The sequence below is a fragment of the Theobroma cacao genome, chromosome 10, assembly GCF_053813885.1.
Source record: "Theobroma cacao isolate CCN51 chromosome 10, ASM5381388v1, whole genome shotgun sequence".
NCBI classification, from domain to species: domain Eukaryota; kingdom Viridiplantae; phylum Streptophyta; class Magnoliopsida; order Malvales; family Malvaceae; genus Theobroma; species Theobroma cacao.
In genome coordinates, this window is record NC_142648.1 from 21,034,853 (window position 1) to 21,059,188 (window position 24,336).

The 24,336-nt window shown below is 33.2% G+C and overlaps 2 protein-coding genes across 2 annotated transcripts; one reads left to right on the forward strand and one right to left on the reverse strand.

Annotated features, from left to right (window-relative positions):
• Window positions 1-10,016: 10,016 nt before the first annotated feature.
• Window positions 10,017-12,639, reverse strand: LOC18586850 (glycosyltransferase BC10-like). Its single transcript, XM_007010421.3, has 2 exons — window positions 11,407-12,639; window positions 10,017-10,412 (listed from the first exon to the last, which is right to left on the reverse strand). The coding sequence occupies exon 1, from the start codon at window positions 12,491-12,493 to the stop codon at window positions 11,417-11,419; it is 1,077 nt and encodes a 358-aa protein (XP_007010483.1). The 5' UTR covers window positions 12,494-12,639; the 3' UTR covers window positions 10,017-10,412; window positions 11,407-11,416.
• Window positions 12,640-20,388: 7,749 nt separating this feature from the next.
• On the forward strand, window positions 20,389-23,079 carry LOC18586851 (dnaJ protein homolog). The gene is made up of 7 exons (XM_007010422.3): window positions 20,389-20,550; window positions 20,645-20,811; window positions 21,165-21,330; window positions 21,423-21,564; window positions 21,673-21,949; window positions 22,071-22,269; window positions 22,567-23,079. Exons 2-7 carry the CDS (start codon window positions 20,662-20,664, stop codon window positions 22,884-22,886), a joined length of 1,254 nt encoding a protein of 417 aa, XP_007010484.1. The 5' UTR covers window positions 20,389-20,550; window positions 20,645-20,661; the 3' UTR covers window positions 22,887-23,079.
• Window positions 23,080-24,336: the final 1,257 nt, after the last annotated feature.

The following is a 24,336-nucleotide window of genomic DNA, read 5'->3' on the forward strand; positions in this document are numbered from 1 at the left end:
CTGAATTGTCACGACCTAGAACCTCCCTCGGGCCCATGACAACCGCTGCGACGTCCCGATTGATACTCATTACCCGAAATACCAATCGAAACCCCGCAAGGCTTACATATCAGTTTTAAATAATTTTCAATCATTTCCGGCTCAAGTAAATCAAAGACAAAAATATAACATTTTTATATAAAACAATATTTATAGAAACACATGCAAGTAATCTTTTGTAACTTAGAAGTAAAATAAATTCATACATACAATAATTTACAAAGTTATAATGTACAATAATAATTACAATGACAAGTGGCCTCTAAATACACTAAGTGTTGGTGATAGTAACTTACCGTCTGTGAGATAGAGGGGTCAACTGTAATCCTCGACAAAATCGGTATCTACAAGCTACCACAGGCCTCAAATATTTGGAAAGGAGGTGGGAGAGATTTTACAATCCCAATGAGTAAACAGACATTATCATAAATATCTAAAGGCGAGTAACATGGAGGCAAATTTAAACAACAAACTACAAACCATTTCATAAGGTTTTCAATTTATTTCTTAAACCGTAAAATATTTGTAATTTACCAAAACAGTTGTTAAGGCTTCTGACTTTTATTAAAAAATAAGGTTCAAGCCAAAACTAATCCTCGGAGATACCTTGGCCGAGACATCTAACCTAGTCCGCCAAGGTTGTTAAGATATTTACATGTGAAATACATTTTTATTTTTAAAACAAGTCGTTCCTTGGCGTTGGCCGACTTACACATTCACATGGGGGTTCGACGTGAAGTGAACTCTGATACTATCCCGGGAGTTACCCTCCTCGCCTCTACTACCGGAGTAACTATATAATCGGGTTTATCGTGCTCCTCTAATAGGCAGTCCACGAAAACCCGTCACTACAGTGACTAAACCCACCAACTTTAATAAAATTTCGACAGTATAACGTGACTTTTATTTATTTACCCAGCCTGTATAGTAAAAGACAGCTTACATAAATTCCCAATGCAATTATCAAATATAGCCACATATATACTCATATATCATAAGCCATTTATAGGAAAATATATTTTTCAAGACAATTGGCTGCCTCCAATTACTCAATTTCATGGTTAAAAGTTTCTTATTTCAGATAATCAACACAATGAATTTATTTGGCACATTTATTTCTAAAACATCAAAAGTCTCATTTTAATCTCATTTTAGTTTCATAAAATACATAAAGATCATTTAAAAATAAACTCTAGATAATTTACAATAATAATAGGTTTACTCACCGTTTGTACAAACTAAATGCTTCCTAGGTGCCCTGATCACTGTTCATCGGGTACGACTTCCTTGCCTTTACCGGAAGGCTCTCCTCTTAGACACATTGTAAAAATTACACAATTCACCACATTGATGCTAAATCACTATATAATTGACTTAAATCCTATACTAATGCATGGTATGAAATGCAATAGCGTAAAATGGCTTAAACGCGGTATTAACCTATTTTTGGCACTTTACCCGTTAAATTGCTAACGCGCTCCATTTTAGCTCTAATGTCATGACCCGAAACCTCCCTCAGGCCCATGATAATCATCGTGACGTCCCGATTGACACTCATTATCCGAAATGTCAATCGGAACCCCGCAAGGCTTACATATCAGTTTTTTTTCCTTTCTTGTGAGCAATCGTTGTTAAATATCGAGTTTTTAGAGAATATACACTATTTTAGATCAAAAACAATCAAAATAAAATTTTTGCCACACAGGGGTATTTTGGTCATTTTTTCTCAAAAATTTTGAAACTAGCTAAAACGTAATATACAAGTACAAAACACATAATTCATATTCAAAATGAGTTTAAAAGTCTAAAATCTTCATTTAAAACGAAATTACGATTATTTGAATATAATAAGAAAATAAAAGAAATATTAAGGGAAATATTCTATTTTCTTATAAAACAATATTTATAGAGTTATACGTGAATAATTTTTATAACGTAAAAGCTAAATAAATTTATACATACTGAAATACAGTAAGCCAAAATATTTAATTTAATTTACAATAACAAGAGGGCCCCTGAATAAACAAAAGTAAAGAGGACTGTGAACCTACGGTTTGGAAAATGCAAATCCAATGGTAGTCCTCGATGAGATCAGCTATCTACAGTCTATACTGAACTTGAAATGGGTGGAAAGGAGGGTGGTGAGATTATAAAATCCCAATGAGTAAACAGATATTGTCATAAATATCTAAAGGCGAGTAAAATGGAGGCAAGTTTAAACAACAAATTTCAATCCATTTCATAATGTTTTCAATTTATTTCTTAAACCATAAAATATTTGTAATTTACCAAAACAGTTGTTAAGGCTTATGTCTTTTATTAAAACAAGACTCAAGCCAAAACTAATCCTCAGGAATACCTTGCCGAGGCATCTAACCGAGTCCGCCAAGGGTGTTAAAATATTCACACGTGAAACACATTTTTATTTTTAAAACAAGCCGTCCCTTAGCGTTGGCCGAGTTACACATTCACGTGCGGGTTCGACGTGAAGTGAGCTCTAATACTACCCCGGGAGTTACCCTCCTCGTCTCTATAACCGGAGTAACTATATAACTGGGTTTACCGTGCCCCTCTAATAAGCAGTCCACGGAAACCCGTCACTGCAGTGACTAACCCACCAATTTTAATAAAATTTCGACAGTATAACGTGGCTTTTATTTATTTATCCAGCCTGTTAGTAAAAACAACTTACATAAATTTCTCAATGCACTCACAAAATATAGCCACATATACTCATTTCTCATAAGCCATTCCTAGAAAAATATATATTTTTCAAGTCAATTTGCAGCCTCCAATTACTCAATTTCATAATCAATACAATATATTTTTATCTGTCACATTTATTCCTAAAACATCAAAAATCCCGTTTTAATCTCGTTTTCATTTCATAAAATACATAAAGGGCATTTAAAAATAAACTCTAGATAATTTACAATAATAATAAGTTTACTCACCGTTTGTACAAACTAAAAGCTTTCTAAGCGCCCCGATCACTACTCGTTGGGTACGACTTCTTTGCCTTTTCCCAAAGACTCTCCTCCTAGACACATTGCAAATATTTACACAATTCATCACATTAATGCTAAATCACTATATATTTAACTTAAATCCTATACTAATGCATGGTATGAAATGCAATAGCCAAAAATGGTTTAAACGCGGTATTAACCTATTTTTGACACTTTACCCAATAAATTGCTAGCGCGCTCCATTTTAGCTCTAAATTGTCCCATTTTCTCTCCAACATTTCTAACCATTAATTATCAGCCAATATCCCTCTAAAATCACCAAAATCAGCTCACTCTCTTTCTTGGAAAATTCGGCCAAAAATGGGACATTAACTTGGTTAATTTTCCACTTTGTTTTTCTATCACGTTTAATCGTTTTTCATCATTTTCTCTTCATTTTCCTTAGAATAAAATCAATTCATCATCATTGTACAGCATTGAGCATCCAGCCAAGAGTGGGTATTGTGAAAATTTCATGCTTTCTTACCCAATTTAATTTCTATACACATTTAACTAACTAAAACTATCAATTTAACTAAAAATCAAAACCTAAAAATTCCAAAATTTGCCCCTTGAATTTCGGCCAGCACATGGTGTCACTCTTTGATCTCTCTCCTCAAGCATGCCCAATGGAAATAAAGGCATAGGAAAGGTAGAAATCAAGCTAAAATCGAAAAATCTTACCGTTAGACGCGTAAACGGACGAAATTCACGATTTTCCCTTTAAATTTTCTTGTTTCTCTTTGGTTTTTCTTTTTTTCTTCCTTTCCTCTCTATTTCCTCTCTTGTTCTTCCTTATGGCCAGCCAGCACTTAAAATGGGGTTTAAATGGGCTGCCTTTTCATTAAAATAATATTATATCATTAAAAAAATACCACGTGTCACTTTCCCATTGGCCCATTTTTAAAATTTCATCCATTTGTTTCCAAATTTTCACCATACACTTGTCCCATATATTCATAGCTTAGATAAAATTCTCAGACTTATCCAAAGTCTCGGTGGAGTAATTTTTAAAATTTACACTTTTACCCCCGTAAAAGTGAAAAATTACATTTTTGCCCAAAAAACTGAAAAATTGCCCATAGACATATTTTTCATCCCTTATACTCATACCATTCTCCAATTTGTCAAATTTGATCTAAATTCTCTCAAAATCTCAAATTTTATCCTCGAGTGGCAAAATTACGATTTTTGCCCCTACACTCCAGAAATCACCAGAATTAAACTTTTTCACTTCCTATCATTAAATTATACTCCAAATAGTTAATCTTGGTCAAAAATTTCACTCCATGATCAAATTATTATCTTAGGTGACAAAATGACGATTTTTGCCCTTAAACATAAAAATTTTCGATTTTACCCCAAATGAACTCTCAAACTCCGAACAATCATTTTTAGTCATTCCTTGACTATTAAATATTAAATTTCATCCTACAATTCCTATTTGAACTAGTTCGAGGTTAAATCAATTTAAGTATACCGTTAGGTACAATATCGGGTTTCGTCTATTCTTAAGTGCTTTTCTAGCGTAATAACATGCTACTCAGTGCATGTATGTCATGACATGTGTTTATAGGGTCAGGTTTTACATCAAAATTGTCCCATTTTCTCTCCAACATTTCTAACCATTAAATATCAGCCAATAACCTTCTCAAATCACCAAAATCAGCTCACTTTCCTCCTTGAAAAATTCGGTCAAAAATGGGACATTTACTCGGTTAATTTTCCACTTTGTTTTTCTATCACATTTAACCATTTTTCATCATTTTCTCTTCATTTCTCTTAGAATAAAAATCAGTTCATCATCATTGTGCATCATTGAACATTCAGCCAAGGGTGGGTATTGTGAAAATTTCATGCTTTCTTGCCCAATTTGATTTCTATACACATTTAACTAACTAAAACTATCAATTTAACTAAAAATCAAAACATAAAAATTTCAAATTCCTCCCCCTTTGAATTTCATCCAGCCCTTGATATCACTCTTTGATCTCTCTCCTCAAGCATGCTAAATGGAAACAAAGGCATAAGAAAGGTAGAAATCAAGCTAAAGTTGAAAAATCTTACCGTTAGACACGTAAACGGTCGAAAAATACGATTTTCCCTTTGAATTTTCTAGTTTTCCTTTGGTTTTTCTCTTTTCTTCCTTTCCTCTCTATTTTCCCTCTTGTTCTCTCCTTATGGCCGGCCATCACTTAATATGAGGTTTAAATGGGCTGACTTTTCATTAAAATAATAGTAAAACATTAAAAAATGCCATGTGTCAGTTTCCCATTGGCTTATTTTTAAAATTTCATCCTTTAAACTTTAATTTTTCACCACTTAAAGTACCATAGTTATTCATACCAAAAATAAATAAATCCTATGATTTTGACAAGTTTTTGGTGGTAAAAATTACGATTTTAACCCTAGGATGACAAAATTACCGTTTTGCCCTTATATTCCAAAAATTACCGAAATTGAAATTTTTCACTTCCTATCATTAAATTATACTCCAAATAGTTAATCTTGGTCAAAAATTTCACTCCATAATCAAATTATTATCTTAGGTGGCAAAATGATGATTTTGTCCCTAAACATCAAAATTTCCAATTTTTTCTCAAATGAACCCTCAAACTCCGAACAATCCTTTTTAGTCATTCCTGGACTGTAAAATATTAAATTTCATCATACGATTCCTATTTGAACTAGTTCGAGGTTAAATCAACTCAAGTGTACCGTTAGGTATAATATCAGGTTTCGTCTATTCTTAGGACTTTCCTAGCGTAATAACATGCTACTCAGTGCATGTATGTCATGACGTGTGTTTATAAAGTCGGGTTTTACAATTATTTTGTTAGAAAATTTACTACTTAGTAAGAATTGGTATAAATCTCTATGGTAAATGATACTTGACTTACTTTACATTACTTGTATGACCATATGCACTTGCGTGTATTAAATCGGCAAACAATGTCTGTGGAAGTCATGCCAATTATGCCCACTAGTAGGTCAAGGCAAAGAGGCCAAGGACATCTAGCGATGATGGGAGATGCTTCGATAGATGATATGAGTGTGGATTACTTAACAGTAGTAAGTGAGTATTCGAATGTATTTCCAGATGAATTGCCTAGATTGCCTTCCGAGAGAGAGAGATCGAATTTTGCATTGATTTGATTTTAGATGCCAATTTCTATACCTCCTTATCGAATGGTACGAATTGAGTTAAGAGAGCTTAAAAAGCAATTAGAGGACTTGTTGAACAAGCACTTTATACGCCCTAGTGTTTCACCTTGGGCAACTCCAGTGTTATTTGTTAAAAGGAAGGATGGTAGCTTTCGATTGTGCATTGACTACCAACAACTTAATAAAGAAACAATAAAGAATAAATATCCACTCTTGAGGATCAATGACTTATTTAATCAATTACAAGGTGTAGTGTGCTTTTCAAAGATTGACCTACGCTCAAGGTATCACAGTTGAGGATAAGGGAGAATGATATATACAAGGTTGCGCACATGCTATAGGCATTGCGAATTTAAGGTGGTGTCATTGGACTCACCAATACACCTGCAGTATTTATAGACTTAATGAATAGGATCTTTTACGCATATTTGGATAAATTTGTGGTCATGTTTATGCTAGGAACGGCATGATTAGAGCATTAACGCAAGCGAATAACAAAAAATTGAAATAAAATAAAAACCATGCCTCTTACTTTTGGATCACCTTGGTTGTTTAATGCAAAATTAAACACCACAAAAAATTAGAAAATGGTTTTGGCCTTTCCAAATGATAACATAATCAAGTAATTCCTTTTAGTGTTGAAAAACGTGAACCCTTTCTTGTGTGAAAGAATCTCAGCCACTCAAATGTTTGGCCTCTAATGTTACACACATGATTGCAATGGATCCTTCACAATGAGAGAGCTTTATGCCACGTGCTTTTGCTAGCATGTGGACAACGATTTGTCCTGTTTTCTTCTTTGATTTCCATCAAATAATCAATGGAGAAGTTTTTCAAACTTCTTAAGAGTGGTGGCACTCAAGAGAAAAACTATTTATATCTGATTTTAACTTATTAAAATTTGTAAAAATAAGTTCTTAATATCATAAAAATTATAATATTTAACCAATTCCTAATTAAACTATTTTAATTAGGTCCTTTGTAGTTAAAACTAGAAATGATTTAAGTCTAACTTAAATCATCACACTCTCAATTTAATCCACATTTTAACCTTTGTGTGTCACCTATTAGGTTCTTAACATGTTAGCAATGGAATTGAATTACAATATTATTAATTAATTAATTTAAATGAATTATATTCAATTTTAAATTAACAAATTCAATTTCATAGACCATGATTTGCATCTAACAATGTATCATAGCCACCCAATTGTTAGGGAAGTCAAAAGATTCTTTGACAACCTTTCAGTATATAGTTTTTCAGTGTAATTCATTCCTTCATCATATATCTTAGAGATGATAAGAGTTTAAGGCAGTGCCTACTCTTATTGATCTCCATATTTGTTCTTGTAGTTAGATCATTAGGTTTATGAAGACTTATGAAAATCAATTCATAATCTCCTAATCACATTGGCCAAGAATTTGATTAAGCTAACGTTAACCAAGAACTAATGAGATATTTCTCCTTGAATCACTTGGGGTGATGATTCCTATTTTGACTACTCATTTGCCTTTATATGCTTTATATTATACCCAAAACATTCTGTTTTGACATCCTTGGTTAGGCACCTGTCTCAAGTCTATGAAGTAGTTACACAACTGACACATGAGAAGCATTGCATAAACACTTGAGTGAGGTACCAAATTCATTTCTCATGGCGAGTCATGTTCAGTGACTTCGCTCTCCCATGGCAAACACCCACATGCTAGTTCCAAGTATCTCTATACTTCAACCTATGAGAGCGATTGCTTACTTCACAAGTAAGGAACATAACATGTGTCGATCTTTGAGCATTATTGATGCCTTGTCTCAATAATACAATAATCAGAAACTTTTAAGATAATAAATTGATACATAAAGATCTCATAATTATATCCCAATACAATTCTTTTGCAAGGCATATATAGTTTCATGGGCTTTATCTACGTAAGTACAAAAAATAATTAAATCACAAACTTATAGATAAAGAACCATCTCAATGTTTTATGAATAACAAAATGTTATACATGAATATCTCAAAATTGCAGTTCCCATACAACCATAGATTAGCTTTTAAGGCATATACTAACAATCTTCCACTAACACTAAAACCAATCGCCTATGTATCTAATACCAATATTCTCAAAAAGCCTAGTGCTTAACTCTCAAAATTTTAAATTTCTTTTGCTCATGCGAAAAGTCCATTTGGACATTCAAACGGAGTTATAAATTAAAATTTCTTCAATAATTGCTTCTGTATAGCAAAAAATATTCAATGAGATTTTTTTTTTAAATTCTCATTTTACCCTTCAAGGATTCCTAAAATTTTTGTAAGAAAGAATTATACAATTCCACATTCATCTTTTTCATTTCGTCCAATTTTTTCTATTGATTTCATTTATTTTTATTTCTATTATTGAAAATTTTTTCTTTATTATGCATATTTATTTCACTTAAAAACTCATGACTTAGTTTAATAAAGTTGAGTATTTTATTTTGTTTTCAAGTATTAAAATTAACAAAAATATATGAAATAGTTGTTTACATTCTACAACTTATCCACTAAATTTGCCAACTTTTTGTTAGTTTTTAGAATAGATTTACTCGAATACTACTTCCTACAAAAATTTTAATGGGACCAAACAAACTCAAAATATGATACAAAATACTAGAAACATTGCTCCAACCTCACGTGAATTTATTTGAAAAAAGTCAAGAAACCAAAGTGACATGAATCAAAATGGCCCAATATGAACCAAACCAAACTGTGACCCAACTCTCGGGCCCAAATATTTTGGTGTTTATTTTATATAAAATTTAAAATACAAATGAAAATCACAATCACACTCAGAGTTTTTATCTCATATCAACCAATAAACCAATATATAATTGTATAAATCTAATATAAAATTAGATCAAACTTACACAGGATGAAATTTATTTTTAAACCTTCAAAATTTTCACATCTTTTTCTAGCCATTGACACAAGGCCTCCATGGCTTCGGTATTTAGTCTTTATTAAAGGAAGATCTTTGATAAAATGCTTAAAAAACACCTCTTAGTTATTTATAAAAGTTTAAATAAGTTTTTATTTTTTTATTGGATTCAATAAACTCTTGTATTTTTATTTTAAATTAAATAGAACCTTATATCTTAACATTTGACTCATTAATTGATGCATGATAGAGAAGGCATGAATCTCCTCCCCACAATTAAAAAAAAACTTAAATAAACTCTTATAATTAATTATTAAATAATTTTTATTAGTTCAAATATTACTTATTATTATATATCATGTAATGCTGACGTGATATGTTGACACGTTAATAATTGATGATAATATGATATGTTGATATAATATTTTCACCTTCTATATTAATATCACGGAAACATAAAAAAAACAAGTAATATTTTAATTAAATAAAAATTAATCAATTACTAATCATAAAAACCTATTTGATTCAAAATAAAAATATAAAACCCTAACTTAATAAAAGAATTGCAATGTTTGTCTCTTTAGACATGACTAGAAATTAAGCATTCCAATATCTTGATCAATTATTTTTCCCCCCTCTCTTGATTAAAAAGACTCAATAAAAAATAAAGATTTATTTTCCAAAATTTATATATGTCTCCCGTTTTCTGTTAAACAAAAATTTCATTAAATCCCAACTAAGCATGGTGCATGCCAGCAAATCATATAAAATCCACACAATTTTCACATCCAAAAGTGGTTAGGATTTATCAAATTTTATATGCACCAATATATTTAAATCCAATAGTATATGATTTTGTTTGGCTACTCGAAGATAAAAAAAAGAAAATGAAAAGAGAAATTTCATTTCCCCATGGTGTAGGTAACATAGTATAATTGCAATAACAGAAGCTTGGTGGAAGGAGCAAATGGGAGATCATTACGGGACCCAAAAATAAAAATAAGAAACCAGAGGAAGCAAAAGGCAGTTGTTTAAACCATATTGCTTTTCTCCACTCCACTCTATGCCCACCTTCCTTTCAAACCTTCCAAGAGAACTTTTGAAAACTCAATAAAGGGTAAAACTAGTACCATATATTCATGGTGATCCAATTTCTGTACAAAAGACAAAAGAGCACCAAGGCATAGGTGGGCATTAATTTAATCAAATTAACCCCACACGGCAACATGATTCTTTCTCCACTCCCAAAGACCCCAAAGCTTCCTTCCTGGTTTCTTCTTAAACCTGAAAATTAACAACAACAATCACATGAACACCCATATTATATATACAATGTTTGGATCAGATCTGGGAAAAGAAAATGAGTAATAAACATTACACTAGCTGTGATTTAGACTTGCTTCATGTGAACATCAATGTTTTTCCCACCACCATTCTCAACTATACTACAAATGTTTCCATTGTACCGAGGATCAATGCAAACAATGTTTCCATTACACATTCGCCTTGTTAAGTTAGGTTGTCAACAAATGGGTGAGTAGTCATTCTCTGAACAATTATTAATATCTTAAACAAAGGCACTAAAAACCATTACTACCTAATTTAGGGGAACAAAAAACATCTTAAGTTATTAAAACACTAAGCAGCCACCCATATTCAACAAAAATAAATTGATTAGAAATATATTAAACTCTTATGTTTACAAGATATAGAACTAGACAAATTGGTCTGATTTAAAAATTCAAATTCTGTCTTGTTGTGCTACTAAGATTGAACATTTGACTGACCAAACCCCAAGATCATAAAGACCACAATAAACACATGTCAGGTGATGACAAGCAAAGGGCAAGCTTTCAGCTGGCCCAGTTCTTCATGAATCAAATAAAATATAACCTTAAGGGTGGGTCAATTAATACCAAACCAAACAATGATATAAAGATAGGTAAGCAGTCATGTCCTAATACCTAACTAAAACCAAAACGGGATGATGCCTCTTGGCTTCTACCAATCCTGCCATTAAGAAAAAGGGTGGAATTTAACTGAAAGGAAAATGCCCGTTGTTTACTTTACTTAATTGGACTTGAGTAACTCCATATAAATTGCTGGCCAAAATTAGAGATATTTTAGCCTGAAATGGTGGGGAGTTGTTTACCCAAAACAGATCAGCATCATTAAAAGCGGAAAAGAGTTTGACTCTTACACTGAACTCAATTCTAGCGACTTAACTGAGCCTAATTCTAAGCCCTGATGTAAAAAAATTAATGTGAAAAGAACTTACCTAGGTCCCTTCAATCTCTGAAGATGACATCATCGGCAATTGCCATCAAGGGTTTCAAGCAATCCGGAGAGAACTTTCGAGCAAAAAAATAGGAGTAACTCGAATTCGACTTCCTCAATGTATGTAAGAGGTCCGGTGACACCTCCGGGGAATGGTAGGTATGTGGATGACCATCAACACTGTCGGTCCAGTTGACCCTGGTTAATGTGTAATGGCTGCATCCTCGTGGATCCTGCATTGACAATAATGTAGGAAAATAATGCTCCTCGGGGTAGCAAGAGTCCAAGTCTAAGCAAGGGAGTTTAAATTTTCTCCATAACTTCCTTTCTTTCAGTACAAGTAAAGCATGTCTTTTTGCCAGCACGAAAAACTGAGATCCAACCCTGAACCGCTGGAATGATACTTCAGGGAGCATCACACCCTCGCCTCGAGCAACGTAGCGGTTGTGCAAATGTGGCTCATTGGACAAAATCTCGATGGAGCTTTTGTGAGATGGTTGAGTTAGGAAGGATTTGGATGCTGCTGTCGGGTTCCCGAGAAGGGAAGTGTAAATGTATTGGAAGGAATGGAGAGGAATGCAATGTTGGGACAACAGGGCAAAGTATAGATTGAATGGATCGTCGATGATGGCGTTGGCGAGGAGTCTGCGGGCGGCGGAGACGAGTGTTGGGGAGCCGCGTTCCGTTCTCTTGGCTGGGATGAAATTGGCTTTGACTGACCACTGCGGGGTTGACAGTTTGGAGTACGGATCCGCATGGACGTAAACGTTGAATAGATGATCGTTTCCCTGGAAAAAGCGTTGCCACAAGGGGGCAAAGACGAGATCCGAGTTCGTAAGGAAAAGGAAGGCGATTTTAGGCGTGGGATTGGTGGTACCCAGATGGGAAATCTTGGAAAAGCCACGGGACGATGCGAGAGTGGCTTCATGGAAGAGCTGGAGATCGTCCAGTTCGTCCTGGAAAGTGATTGGGGATTGTTGCTTCTTGAGAGGTAGGATCTGGGGCGCAAAGAAGAAAAGGAGGAAAAGAGAAAAGAAAAGGGTAAGAGAGTAGACAAATGGAGATGATGATGATGATGATGATAACATTGTTTTGGTTTCAGGTCTTGATTGTGGCGGCTGTAGGTTGATACTGTGGCGTTATATATAACAAAGAAAGGGAAACAGGAAGGAAAGCAAAGGAGAGATCTTAAGATTCCATATTATTACTGGACTTCATTTCTCTCACCTCATTTTTTGTTTTCATAGAAACCATAGAACTGGGGTTTCCAATTGGGGAGGCTGGTAGCAGAGAAAGGGGATAGGAAGTGCAGAAGATCTGCATTTGGTGCTGAAAAGGGTTGGGGAGTGAGGCAGAAGAAAAGGATAAAGGATTGTACTGATAAGTGGGAAAAAGAACAGAGTCACTAAAGAAATGGTGCCCTGGTGGGGGCTGCCTCTCAGGTTTTCATTTATTTATCAATATTTAAAGATGAAGACAATCAATTGCTGAGGCCGTGGATCTCATGGCGTATCCATCCATCCACCCAATTAAGCTGATTGGCTCTGGGCTTTTGAATATAAAAAAAACAACGCTGCACTACTCTTCTCTTTTTTTATTTTTCCGGTAAAAGATAACAAGCTTTGTCCCTTTCCATTAAAAAAGAAATCTACTTTTTCTCAAAAGAGATTTACAATTGATACTAGTACTCAGTATTTCCTAATTTCAAAGTTTTTCTTTTTTAACACAAATTAAAATTATTGCAAGTTACAGCAATAAAAACTGTCTTGATCCCATTGAAACCATCCATGTGGTTTTATTTTTAATGGAGATTTTGTTGATTTTTAAGTCGTATCACATTAATTAAGTTGAATCGGATGTAACTAATAAATTATCCTCTGTCTTCTAATGAGGCATCAAATATTTTGATTGAAGTCTAACAAGATTATGATGATAGATAAATTGGAATTGTATTTTGCCTTTGATGTATTAGAAAAATGAGATCTCTAGTAACAGCAAAATGTATAACATATATAAAAGGAAGACTCAAAGCTGTTTTCAAGTTTGACCACGTCATAGTCATATTTGAACATAAGTTTTTTTTATATTTTACTATCTATGTATTTGGAGCTTATTGAAGCTTTAGAAAAATAACAAATTGTCGAAATTTTCTAAATTGTGAGATGGCTAGAAAAATAAGGAAGGTTCAGAGTGTAAGAGGTAGCCTTTAGAATAAGAAAAGGAAAGCAGTTGAGTGAAAGCCCGTTTTTTGCTTAAAGAGAACTACCATCAACACAAAAATCAATTAGCTTTATTAAGCCACAAACAAGTGATTCAAATAGAAATTACAAATTACTGATAACAAAAATCAATAGAAAAATTCCTAAAAAAAATCAAACACAAAGTAATTAAAAAAAGCCAAACCGTAAAAACCAAAAATGAAAAAAAATAAGAGTCAGCCAATGTTGAGAGACTTTATGGGATTTAGGGAAAAGACAGACATTGGGGGTTAAAGCGAGGAGGATAGAGATGGCTGTCAAATGAGAGAGAAAGAAAAGAAAAATTAGTAAAAGGAAACGAAATGAAGAGAGGAAAAGGAAAAGGCAACCAGAGTGGGAAAGGTTAGTATAGAGAGAAGAGAGAAAGAAGAGAAAGGTATCTAATAGAAAGAGAAAAAAAAAATGTGAAGTTTAGATTTTTATACTTAATTGAAATTGTGTGTTTTGGGTGGAAAAGAAAAAAAAAAAAAAAAGGAAGAAGGGGAAGGAATGGGTTGCTGAAGCTTCAAGCCTATTAGGTTCAACCTAGAATTGTTTTTTCTCTTGACCCACTTAGTTTAAGCCAAAAACCCAAGAAAGTAAGAGACAATTTTAAAAAAAATACAAAATAATAACAAACTTTATAATCATCCAAAAATAATAAATAATAAATATAAAAATTTGTTAATAAAATTGAAACACCAAGAAACTTTTTAAAAATTATCAATACTTTAAAATAATTAACTTTGATTTATTATTACTATTATTATTTATAATTTTTTTAATTTAAAATTATTCTTTCTTACTATTATTATAATTATTTACAAGATTTTTCTAAATATCATTGATTTGTAGTACTACAATTCCAACAATAATAGATAATATCCTTGATATAGGGTATTATGGTATCAAGCATAATGCTTGATATCCTTGATCTATAGTGATGCAGTTCAAATCATTATGCTTGATATTCTTAATATGCAATGCTACGTTTCCAAGCATAATACTTGATAACCTTGATTTGGGATACTACGGTTCCAAGAATAATAGTTAATAACCTTAATACTGTTTAATTATATCTTTGATTTATGTGTTGAGCTACTAATGATTTATGACTTGATGTTCACTAAGGGGCGTGGTAGTTGAGCTACATGTTATATGGATATATATATATATATATATATTGATTTATCACTAGATGCTACATTATGTAGGTATGATGTTATGCTTTGTGTGATGTAAATGATATGTTATGTGATTGTTATGTTGATGATGTATTGCATGCCCTTGGTGGAGTGGAAGCAAAGCATCAAAGAAAAGGGTCAGAGTACCCAATTAAAGAAAGGGTCAAAGTACAATAAATGTGCATTTAGTCTCAGTGGGACTGATAATACCTTTGGAGATACGTGCACAATGATGAATGTTGGTTTCGTTTGAGTGCTATATAAGGGTGAATAGCACTAAAAAATTTTTGCTCAGCCCTCTAAAGCTTGAAGAGCACTTAATCAACTAGATGAAGGGAAGGATTAGAATTTGTTAAAATTACAAGACATCAAGTAAGGAAGGGTAAAGAGAAGTAGACAATGTAAGACTATTTACAGTGGTTCGATCCCCTTGACCTACATCCACTACCTTGATCTCCCAATCAAGGATTTTCAACCCAACTTTGCTAAACTAGTGGAATTAACAGCTTCCACCAAGTTGTTATAACGTGAGCTTCTAACCCAAGCTCTAATCTTTTACAACAAGTTTTGCAATGCTTCCCACACTCTAATTTTTCAAGAAAAAGAAGTACAATTAAGTACCTTATCAAGTCTGGATATATTACAATCAAGCTCAAACACTTTTTTTGGATATGGAATGAAAGATAAGTGTTTTTTTTTTTAAGAATATTTGGCTTTTTGCTCAAAATAGCTGTTCTCTTCTCAATTCTTCAACTTTCTCCTTTCTTTAACCATTGGAGCTTCCTTTTATATTTAGAGAGTCAAATTTTTCTGTTGGAAATAGTTTCTAGCCGTTAGGAACAACTCTGATGCACTTCTAGCCGTTATTTTTGTTTTCTAGTATTTAAATTCAAAAAGGGAGACAAACTTCGACTAACCAATTATAGGCAGTTCTAACCGATTACAACTTCTCTACCTTACACTGTTCTATTGCTATGTTCTCTGCTCTAACAGATTATAAGAGGCTCTAACTGATTAAGAGTTCTCTGCTTTCAAACTCCTCTTCTTTAGCAGACTTCCTCTAATTGGTTACGGTAGGCTCTAACTGATTACAAACTTTATGTTTTCACTTTTCTACACAATAGTTTTCCTCTAATTGGTCAGCGCTTCCCTTAATAGATTGAGGTTTTACTTCCTTTAGCCATAATTGATTAAAATCAACTTTGATAGACTAAAAGATTTTTGAATTTTGAACTTCTCCATTTTAGCTCCCTTCAACGGTCAACAATATTTTCAAACTTGTTTTTGGCGCTTGAAAATACTAGGACCTTATGCTTTAACTGATTAACTAGACCTTTTAACCGATTAGCATCTTTCTGTTTTGCTTTAACTTATCACACAGGCATGTCTTAGTTGATTAAAGTCCTTTGATAATCAGTTTCTAAGGTTCTATTTTTGTTCATTACTTGCTCTTTCCCTCTTAACTGATTAACTTTTCATTAAACTTAGCAAACTCCTTGACTTGCCTTTAATTAACAACTTTGTTAGGGCTATGAAATTAAATCCTGCACACTTAAATAGTGAAGTTAGACATTACTGAATGAGGAATGTTTTGTTATCATCAAAAACATACGGAGTCAACAATGAAAGTTAAGCATGCATTCTGCTATGAAATTGCAAATGGTGCATGTAATGTTTATGTATATGTGATGGGTAAAACCTAGTTGTTTTAAGGTTTATGTAATGTTTATGCATGGTTGATGGGTAATACCTAATTGTTTAAGGTTTATGTATTCAAGTAAAGAACCAAGAAAGGTAAATGGCAGTTAAGGTTATAAGTGCAAAAGATTGATATAGGAAAGGCTTAGACAGCTTTGAAATGAATACATGTGCGTAAGATCCTGCACATTAGATTGAGATTTCAAGATAGTCTAGGTAAGATTTAAAAACCCTTCTAAGAAGTCTGCCCATTTATTTTCATGCCACCTCAAAGTTCGCTGTTTGAATTTATATGTAAGTTACGAGCATTAGTTAGATACTAGAGCCTATGATTGACAATGATAGGTGCATTCAGGTCAAGTATGTATATTTTTATGGGTGGAACCCAAATGCATCACAGATTTATATAGGAAAATTGTGCATATTTTCAAGAAAATGAGCATGGTTTATAAAACTTCTAAGTTGTTGCTTGTTCCCCTTTATATCCCTCACTGAGCAATTGTACTACATTTTTTTTAAACTCTTATGTTTTGTAAATCCGGTGTTACATGAGATGTAGACGTGTGAGGGATCCACGTACACATTATGGTAGGCTCAAAGACTAAGGCATTCAACAATATCTTCCATACCTCAAAGTCACTCTACTAGTAGTCAATCTTTAGTTATGCTATGTTATTGGCCATGGGGCCTTCTATGTATAAATATAAGTGGGTTATGGGACATAGATGTAATGTCTGGCATATGGTGATGTAACCATGTGTTGGTAAATAATAGATAAGTGGTATAGTTCATGTATGAGTACATGGTCCATGTCATAGCACAAAGTTATGCCTTATATAAATGCCTAGTGTAGGGCAATGTGGCTACAGGGTGGCAGACTAAGAAATGATAATTAAGTCAATGAAATGTTGATCTAAGTAATGGTAAATGCACAATGTAGTGCTTTGTGTATATAAGTAAAGAGGTTATTATGTTAAGTATGGCTTATTTGATAGTAATTCATGTTCCAATGATGGACTAAATGATCATGAAAGATAATAAGGCTTATGTGGGCTTGGTGGATTACCTCTACCAGATCCTCGTGTCGGTCATGGCTTGGGTCAAGGTCATGGTAGTCCATTAGTTGTGAGAAGAAATTGTTCTCGTTGTAAAAAGAATTGGTCGACAAATGACAACTGTTGAAGATGATTATTGATTTTAGTTCAATACCTCTAATAAATTCCAATTTGGTCATTCTTCTTTTAATTATGAATAGGAACGATGTTCCCTTCGTAGAAATTTGGACCATTTTATAATAGGAACAACCGTTGTTTTAATGAGACATTTTGGGAGAGAACCGTCAGCAAATTTTATGAATTTTCTTCGTTGATATATTATGTTTAATTGTCACTATTAATTTGTCAATTGTTTAACTCATATTATTATTTTTATTATGGATGGTATTGTTGGTTGTTGATTGAGGAAACCATGGCTTTTGGATTCATTAGACAAACAACCTTGCTATAGAAAATTGTCCTCCATCCCCTCTAGGAACACAAATACTAAAAGGTCTCTTTTCATAAGAGTCACCCAACAAAAAACTCAAGATTAGGTAATTATTTTCTGCCTTTTATAACCTACACTTCTTAAATAATTATTCATTACTTGCAAAAAGATGTGTCACATGTCAAAATTGATTCTAACTTAAATTACAATTTACAACATCATTCTTCTTATTGTTTCAATGCTGAACAAATAAGAGACAAACGCAATGAAAGGATAAAAACCAACTATACAACCTCAATTTTATAGATGCTAATTATTCTTTCGATCCTAACGCGAATATCTATATTAATTAATGATTGAATTTGTTGTTTAGTAACCTACACCTACTATTGCATTGTTATTAGCATACTTATAACAATCTTCTCATAAAACATGTTTATTACACAACTTAAAACATCATTTTTATCATATTGCAGTACTATATGTATGGATGAATCGCATAAGAATAGTTATAATTGATGTCTCTTAATCAATTTTTGTTGAACACTGCGTGGTGTCATGTGTTGGTAATGTTGTCTAAAGCAATAGTAGTGTATTTTTTTAATCTAATCTATTTTTGGAACAACATGCTACATATTCATCTAAGAGAATATTTGTGCCTCATTGTTGACTCCCAAAAAATCGATTACTTTCAATGGCTTTCCCAAATGCTAATAGTAAGAGTGTGCAAATTCAAACCGATTTGAAGAACCAAATTGAATCGAATTAAGTTCAGTTTTCTTGGTTCAGTTATTTCGATCCATTAAGTTTGGTTAGAACGGTTTAATTGGTTTGATCTTCGGTTTGGAATTTTCCCAACCAAAGTAACCAAACTAATCAAAGTGAGTAATACTTATATAATGGGGGGTAATTTGGGGTTTTCTTATCTTAGAGAATTAAAGTATATGTTTTTCATTTGCAAAGTCTAAGATCAAAGTATATAACATTAACTCCATATTTTCTACTGACAATGCCTTCATTAAAGGAAACAATTATATTAAGAGTGGACATTGTGTGTATACATTTACAAGTGAGCTTTGAGTTCAACAAACAAAACAAAATTCTTCATTCTTCATTCTTTATTATTCAATTAAAAAGATAAAACAAAAGAAAATTTCAACAACTAAAAAAAAAAACAACCAAAAATCTCAACATGAGATTTAATAAATATGTGACACCTTCACAGTTTTTTCCTCCATCTGCACTAGTTTGGTTTTCAGTAACCAAACTGAACTACTCAAAGTAGTTCGATGTTTGATTTTTTGGTTACCATTACTTCAGTTTGGTTTTGGTTTTTTTGATTTTGAGATTTTTAAAATCTATTTGGCCGAACTGGCTGTTTGTACACCTCAAGTTGACAATTATATTTTTTTTATGTATTTTACAGCATATAAATACTTTCGTGGAATTCAAATTTTTTGTGTGATGTTGTCCAAAAAAATAATGAAGAGCATGTTTTTGAATCACTGCAGTAGACAACTACTGTACTCTATTTTTTGGACAACATCATACTTGTTTATCACTCTAAATAGATTTTGTACTGCATTCATATATTTGGTAACACTCTTTCAATATATTGTAATAGATACAATTTACGTATATATACAATGTTAACCATTGTATTTCTTTTCTTGCATACTATATTTCCAACCAAAGACGACATAGTTTCCCTGCAAATCAATAAAATTCATTTACTTTCTGCATGCATCTTCATAAATCATTTTTGACATAAATCTGTATGAAAACTTTTCTGTACATATTTGGAATATTAACAACCAGATGTGCTTCATTGCTTCTTTCTTCTACTTTCCACTAATAAATGGATACAAAGTCTTTATATAGTTAGCAAACAAAGACCAGTTCACTTGCAAATATCGTTCGCAATAACTTCCCGTGTATAATTATCGCATTCTGTCTTCTTCTTATTCCACTTTTTAAATTATAAATGGATACAATCTAATTATTTACACTATTATGACATTCACAATTATTAAAATAAATTCACAATTATTTAAAAAATTTTACAGACCCGTTATGGAGGGTAGGTTCTCATAGTTTATTTAATTATAAACAAAATAATAATGTAGAAATATATAAATCAGGTTTCTTAGAAAGGAGTACTTGAAAATGACTCAAAGGAATAAGCTTCCCTTTGGGATTCTTTGCCAAGAAACTCCCCCACCGCCACCCACAGTTTGTTTTTCATTCAACAACAAATGAAACATATCAACGGCCCAGGTTGGGCCTCAATCGATGAGAATTGGAGAGAATTCTAGATCCTTCCGTAATTCATTTCCAATGCCAATAAAAGCACATACCTTTCGGCCACCTCTCAAAGTATTTCAACCTTTAGATCTGGACCGTCCATTTTCTCTCCTATAACTCAATCTCTAACCGCACGCTCTTCCTCTTTCTCTTTTTCTCTCTCGCTCTCTGTTTCTCTCGCCGTCTCGCGTCCGCTCTTGTGGCTCTCTGCAACCTTCTCATATCTATTCAGGATCTGTTAGTTCTCCCACTTTTAATTCTCAATAATTTTTTGAATCTATTTTTTGGGTATTAATTGTTTCTTTATCACCTCCTTCCGGGATCTGATCAGATAAAAAGAGAAGAAAGATGTTTGGGAGAGCACCGAAGAAAAGCGATAATACCAAATACTATGAGATATTGGGAGTATCCAAAAACGCCTCTCAAGATGATTTGAAGAAGGCTTACAGAAAAGCTGCTATCAAGAACCATCCTGATAAGGGTGGTGACCCTGAGAAGGTTAGCCTGTTCTTTTCATGTTTACTTTTTTGGATTGATTTGGTGTTTTGGTCAACTGGGATTTCCTTGTTTTGTTGTTTCTGTTAGTTGATCGGAGCGAATTATCAACTGATCTGTTATTTTTTAGCATATGCTTTGATTTTATTACTTTTGGGATTTCTTCTTAATTTGATTTGAATAAAAAAGAAATAAAATAAAGTTATTGGCTATCAAATCGGTTAAAAGATTGATAAAATTGAAGACCTGTTAGTTACAGAATGGTTTAAATTTTTGGGGTTTCGAATTTGTTGGTTTGGATATTGTTGACCTATGTAGAAGTAACTCGTTTGATTAGGGTTGTGTTTGAAATTCAGTTTAAAGAGTTGGCTCAAGCTTATGAGGTGCTGAGTGACCCGGAGAAGCGTGAGATTTATGATCAGTATGGCGAGGACGCCCTTAAAGAAGGAATGGGTGGAGGTGGTGGTGGCCATGACCCATTTGACATCTTCCAATCCTTCTTTGGTGGCAATCCTTTTGGTGGTGAGACTTTGAATTTGAGGTTGCTGTTTCTGTTTTTGTGATTGAAATGTTATTTTGATCACTCTGAGCTAAAACCTTGGTTGCCTGTGCAGGTGGTGGAAGCAGCAGAGGCCGAAGACAAAGAAGGGGAGAGGATGTGATCCATCCCCTCAAGGTTTCTTTAGAAGATCTCTACAACGGAACATCCAAAAAGCTTTCTCTTTCACGCAACATAATTTGCTTCAAGTGCAAGGGGTTTGTATCTGAATCAATTAATGTTTGTGACACTTGTAGCAGTTGGAATGCTTTTTTCTTTGGAGTATGTTATGTGAACATTAGTTGTTTTACATGAAAATCTTGCAGTAAGGGATCTAAGTCTGGTGCATCAATGAAATGTTCTGGTTGTCAAGGGTCTGGGATGAAAGTCTCCATCAGACACCTTGGTCCTTCCATGATCCAACAGATGCAGCATCCTTGCAATGAGTGTAAGGGTACTGGTGAGACCATCAATGACAAGGATCGCTGCCCACAGTGCAAGGGTGAGAAGGTTGTGCAGGAGAAGAAAGTCTTGGAAGTTATTGTTGAAAAGGGTATGCAAAACGGACAGAGGATTACTTTCCCAGGAGAAGCTGATGAAGCAGTAAGGCTAATTATCTCTAAAATAAATTTAATTATTAGTAATGCCCTTGGCATTTTGTTGTATATTGCCGAATCTTGAATTCTTGCTGTTGTTCACTTGGTTGTTTGCTAAATATTTGCAGCCTGACACAGTCACTGGAGACATTGTATTTGTCCTACAACAGAAAGAACATCCCAAATTTAAAAGAAAGGGTGATGACTTGTTTGTAGAGCATACATTGACACTTACTGAGGCACTATGTGGCTTTCAGTTTATTCTGACTCACTTGGATGGCAGACAACTCCTCATTAAATCACAACCTGGGGAAGTGGTTAAGCCTGGTACGTAGGGAATCACTGCTAACTTGCTTAAAACTGCAGCATTTTTTTTATGATAAATGACTGTACACCTTTTGTCAATTTTTGGTTATATCATTAGCTGTTGAACTTTGTTGATTGATAATGAACCTTTTTCGTGTGTTAGTGGGTATTGATTTTTTTTCTAATTGGTGTTCATTAAATGAACCCCCTTTATATATTAGTGGGTATGTTGATCTCCCTATTTGGTGTCTTTCAATGGATAGAAGCTGTTTTATCTGCATTTGAAATTGATCTCTGCTTCTTCCTTGTGTAACTTAGATCAATTCAAGGCTATAAATGATGAAGGAATGCCAATGTATCAAAGGCCGTTCATGAGGGGTAAACTTTACATTCACTTCACCGTTGATTTCCCCGATTCCTTGATCCCTGACCAGTGCAAGGCATTAGAGGCTGTGCTACCTCCAAGGACCTCAGTCCAGCTGACTGACATGGAGCTGGATGAGTGCGAGGAAACCACTCTGCATGATGTTAACATTGAGGAAGAGATGCGTAGGAAACAGGCACAGGCTCAAGAGGCTTATGAGGAAGATGAGGACATGCATGGTGGTGCCCAGAGGGTACAATGCGCTCAGCAATGATAGAACTGATGTCAGTAACAGTGGTTTGGCTGAGGAAATGGACGGAATGGTTTAACAAAATTATTTGAGAACAAGATTCTCAACATTGTTGGCTTTTGTTAGTCCTTTTTTAGAGTGCAAGTCTTATTTAATGGAATACTTGTTATGCTTTCAAAACTGATAATGTATGGAAAGAATTAGCTTTGGAACTTTACCTACTTGTTTTTGTACACAACCTATTGCCGATTGTGGAGTGAGATCCTTTTTTGTTTTTTTTTTTTGTCATTTTTCCTTTTAAATTTAGAAACTAAGTTTTAGGCTGTGAAAAATTTTAATATGTCAAGTGGACCTAGGAAATAGGGTTTAAATTATAAAATGTATTTTAAAGAGTGGGTTTTTAGGTATTTTCTAATATATTGTTAGTGGGTTTTTAAGTATTTATAATCTCATAATTTTTCAAAAGAATTAAACTTTTATAAGTACTTCATCTCTATCATATCAATATTCATCAACCTACCTTGATCTAGTTGGTTTATCTAAACATTAATAATCATCTTCAAAAGAAAATCTCAACAAAATACTAAACAATAAAAGTCTTGAAAATATTATCTTCCAACTAGAAAAGAAAGTCAAAAAGAAAAAAAAGAAAGAAACAATAAGATCCTCATTTCTCTCCATTACTTGAAAATAGGGAAAATCACTTGTCACTTTCACAATAGAATGATGTGTTAAAGTCAAAGTACAATTGTTTCAGTAATCTAACAAGTTTTTTGCCCAACATATTGAAATGAATTGCCAAAGAGAATTCTAAGTGTTTTCATTATCTTTTTGAAAGGGCAGACTCTTTGACATGGCTCTTCAGAACAAGAGATCCTCGATAAAACCCTTATCCGTGTTTAAGAGTAATTTTGGAATGTTTTCCTTTTTCCTTTTTATTGTTTTAATTTTTTTTGTTACAAAACATAAGTAATCAGATTGGCAATTCATATTAACGAGTTGTAAACATGTACTTTAAGTGTAAGGGTGTAATAAATTAGTTAATATGAACATGATAAGATTAATTAAATGTAAGACTAGATAGCTTTATACGATTAATTAAATATATATAAATGTATCATATACAAGTTAAGCATGTCAATCCGGATTAGATATAAATATTTTTGTCATAAATGATTGATACGATCATGACACAAACATAGTTATACAAAACCTAAACCTTCTTAACTCTACAGCAGCTTGCCACTGGAGCTCTTGCGCGTCGGCTAAGCATTGCACTACAGTTTAGGCGTGGCGCACCCTAAAAAAAAAAAAACTCTATATTTTATTTGTATTATTTTAAGGAGTCATATCCAAAAGTACCAAATCTAAGTAAGTAATCAGACCATGAACTCCTCTAGACAATCATACATGAAGAACATCTTTAGCTAGGTAACATAAGTTGATGATAGTTGGTATGATTTAGTACATGACA